This window comes from Aethalodelphis obliquidens, unplaced genomic scaffold (assembly GCF_003676395.1).
Source record: "Aethalodelphis obliquidens isolate GAN/ISIS:26980383/991018 unplaced genomic scaffold, ASM367639v1 scaffold45, whole genome shotgun sequence".
NCBI lineage: Eukaryota > Metazoa > Chordata > Mammalia > Artiodactyla > Delphinidae > Aethalodelphis > Aethalodelphis obliquidens.
The window spans coordinates 11,867,687-11,871,333 of NW_020837989.1; the positions used below are offsets into that span (position 1 = coordinate 11,867,687).

General features: G+C 58.5%; 1 protein-coding gene across 1 annotated transcript; it reads right to left on the reverse strand.

The window, feature by feature from the left end:
• Positions 1–279: 279 nt before the first annotated feature.
• On the reverse strand, positions 280–2,381 carry POU4F3 (POU class 4 homeobox 3). The gene is made up of 2 exons (XM_027081400.1): positions 2,164–2,381; positions 280–1,848 (listed from the first exon to the last, which is right to left on the reverse strand). The coding sequence occupies exons 1-2, from the start codon at positions 2,281–2,283 to the stop codon at positions 952–954; spliced, it is 1,017 nt and encodes a 338-aa protein (XP_026937201.1). The 5' UTR covers positions 2,284–2,381; the 3' UTR covers positions 280–951.
• Between the last annotated feature and the right edge of the window lie 1,266 nt (positions 2,382–3,647).

Genomic DNA, 3,647 nt, shown 5'->3' on the forward strand with positions numbered 1-3,647 from the left:
GAAGGACTTGCATATGATTCGGAAAAGTTACAGTTACTTTCGTTCGAGCAGCTGCCTCTATGCAGCTGCTCTGGGAGTCTGGCTGGAACAGCGAGCTGGGGTCAGAGAGTCCTCAGTCCGACTGCTACCAATACCCTGCTTTCCTGCGGGCGGGCATTACCCCTCAAACTGCTGTCATTACCCAGCAGATCATGGCGGACGAGCCACAGCAGGGGCCGGCTGCTGCTTGCAAACCAGCTACAGGATCCCCCCCATCCCACCCCAGCATTTTCAGTCGCTGAATTGGGCCCACCTTTTCTGGAGCCCACCTTATGGTGGAGAACAACTCAGAGCCCGCTCCTCCCCGAACATTTTCCCTGAACCTAATCTATGCTACCTTAGACAACTTACAACAAACCAAAGGATGAAATGGATAAAATTTAGGTGACGAACGGAGTATAAGGCTATCCTTTGGAAACATACATGTATTTTATACTCTAAATAAATCTCCAGTACATGTTTGTGCCCCACTTAGACTCTGTGTTATTCCTTATCGCTTCCTTCCCATCCCTTCACCCCTTGTCTAGTCGCGCTTAGTAAAGTGGTGTCTTCACCCCAGAGTCGTGCGTTCGGGTCCATTGACCATCCCCTGCATTTGGGCTCCCGCCGTGAGGTCGCGCGGTCTTGTGCGCGAGGGCGATTTTCAGCACCACGGACAGCACAAGCCCCTCCAGGCCTGCCTTTCAGGAATTTTTTTCTTAGCGCCCAAACTTTTCTGGTGGGAATAGAAAGAAAAGAATGGAAAGAGAAGGCCGGGAGGCAACGAGGTGGGATAAAGGGGAAAGTCTGTGACTTCGGGGGAGAGAGCCTGACCTACCAGGAAACGTCTCGGAGCCCCCATAACCGTGCCCCCCAACTCCAGGGGGACATACACTCAGCTCTCCCGGCCCCGGACGCTCCGCCCCGCAGCAGTCAGTGGACAGCCGAGTACTTCATTCGTTTCTGTTTCTGTCTTTGGTTACAGAACCAGACCCTCACCACGTTCTTTTTAAGGTCCAGTTTCTCGGCGATGGCCGCGATCTTTTCGGATGAGGGCCGCGGCTGGATAGCGAAGTAGGCCTCCAGCGAGCGCTTCTCCGGTGCCGCGATAGACGTGCGTTTGCGCTTCCTCTCACTGCCGTTGAAGAGCTCCGGCTTGCTGTTTTTCTCTCGGTAGGCGGCCTCGGCTTCCTCCAGCCAGGCCTGGAGCACCGGCTTGAGGGCGATCATGTTGTTGTGCGAAAGAGTGAGAGACTCAAACCTGCAGATGGTGCTCTGGCTGAGCGAGCCGACGCCGGGGATCTTGAGGTTGGCTAGAGCCGCACCCACGTCCGCCTGGGTCACCCCCAGCTTGATGCGCCGCTGCTTGAAGCGCTCCGCGAAGGCCTCGAGCTCTCGCGGGTCCGACTCCACGTCGCTGAGGCATGCGGGCATGGTGCTATGAGGCGCCACGGCATGTGGGTGGCTCATGCCCATGGCCTGATGCAGGTGGCCCATGGCACCCAGGTGATGCGGGTGGATCTGTGCCGGCATCACCGAGTGCTCGGGGGCTCCCAAGCCGCTGACGCTCAGCGTGGGCGAGATGTGCTCTAGCAGGTCGCCCTCGAGGCCCTGGTGCACTGCGTGGTGCGGATGCGAGGTGAGGGTGGCCGGGTGGGAGATGGGCACGGTGGACGAAGTGGACGTGCAGGGCACGCTGCTCATGGTATGGTAGGTGGCGTCTGGCTTGAACGGATGGTTCTTGCCATGGGAGACGATATCCACCGCCGCCAGAGCTTCGGCGCGTGCCAGCAGGCTCTCATCAAAGCTTCCAAATATATTACCCTGCAGCTGCAAGCGAGAAGGCGCACAGCACGGTCAGTGGGGAATACTGTCAACTCAGGATTAAAACACATTTTCAAGCAACCGAGATGCCTCTCCTCAAAGCCCAGGTCATAAAAATTAATACGGAGACAGAGGCTCTGCTGAAACAGACGTGTGGATCAGAGACATGAATGAGAGAGAGAGCGCGCCGGGAGAGAGCACGGGGGAGACAAGGAGAGGGGTTCAGACAGCGGCGATTGTTCTGGGCGACATGAAAAAAACATGAACCAAGTGCCTGTCAAAAAATGTGCCTTAGAGCGGTAATTATGCTCCACTACGTACCTGCGGGGCTGGGAGACAGACTCGGCGCATGGCCTCAGAGCCGGAGTGGAGGCTGGAGAATTTGGGTTCTTGAAGCACCGGGTGCATGCCGAAAGGCTGCTTGGCGTTCATGGCCATCATCTTCGCACGCCGGGCAGGGAGGCAGCGAGGGACATGGATCAGGCTCTTCTCGCTCTCTCGCTCGCCGCACTCCAAGTGAGCGCCGCTCAGCGCCCGCGCTCCCCTCGCCCTCTCGCTCGCTGCCTCCCCTCTCCCCCACCTGCTCCTTCACTCATCTTACAAGCAGCCTGCCAGGAAGGGCCCGGGCGCGCGCGCAGGCGTGCTCACGTGCCCGAGACTCGCGGGGGCGGCCCGGGAGGCGAGGCCAGGCAGCAGCTCTCCGCGCGGGCCCCCGCCGCCCCAGACACAGCATTTATACCCTGGCCGGGCCGGGCCTCTCCCCGTCCGCCCCGCCCTGCCCGGCTCCAGCCCGCAGACCTTCCGGATTCTTTCTTCTTCTTCTCGGACCTTCTTTCCCCCAAAGTCCCAAACCTCTCCATCCTGTCCCAACTCTCATAACCCAGATATAAGGGCAGCCGTGGCCTGGGAAGCTGACCCTCCCTCTCCCCCCACCCATACACACACTTTGCCCAGCTGCCGCCAAACTGCCCATTTCCAGGGCGCTCCTGGTCCCACGCCGGTGCGGTCCACCAGAGTCCGGCCCAGACGCGCAGCGAAGGGGCGCCTCCAAGCGCCCAGACGGGCTCCGGGGAGGATGAGAAACTACCAGAATGAGCCCCAGGTGACCTCCACCTCCCGGGGTGGAGGTGGGGAAAGTAATTGCCTGCCCAGTCTAGGAGGTCTGAAGTTTCCTCCCTGCCCTTGTCTTTCTTGCCTTCGCTTGAGAAAGACAATTTGCCCCCCTGCCTCCCCCATTCCCCAAGCCGCCAGTCTAAGGAATCTTGCAGGTTAGTTTTTAGGACTGCCCACCGGCCTTGGGAGTCGATCAGAGGACTTCTGCTGGGCCGCTGATGCTTACAAGCGCCATTACCCACAACAGCAGCGTTCATTTTAGAGCTCCTACTGTGCGTTAGGCAATTTAGAGTTAGCTCAGTGTGCCCTCAATACCCTGTGGAATAGTTACTGTTATGCCGTTTTATAGACGAAGAAAACGAGGGTCAGATGGGTTAAGCCCAAGACAACATAACTGGTTGGGAGCAAAGCCATTCACTCACTCGTTCCGTTGTCGTTATCCGTTACACACGTATTTACTGGTGGCCTACTGTGTGCCAGGCGCCACGTCTGACTTCCCAGGCTCTTAACCACTTAGCTACTTTGTCTTTCCTCCCGAAGTTTCGGACTTGCGTGCCCTGAGGTTAGTACTGCCCCGCCCTCGCCTCCCCTCTGCTCCCCTCTCCTTCCCTCTTCTCTCCTCTCCTTTCCCCGCGCTAGTAAACATCGTGAATAATGCATGGGGAATCCTGGGACCGCGGCCGCGCCGCCCT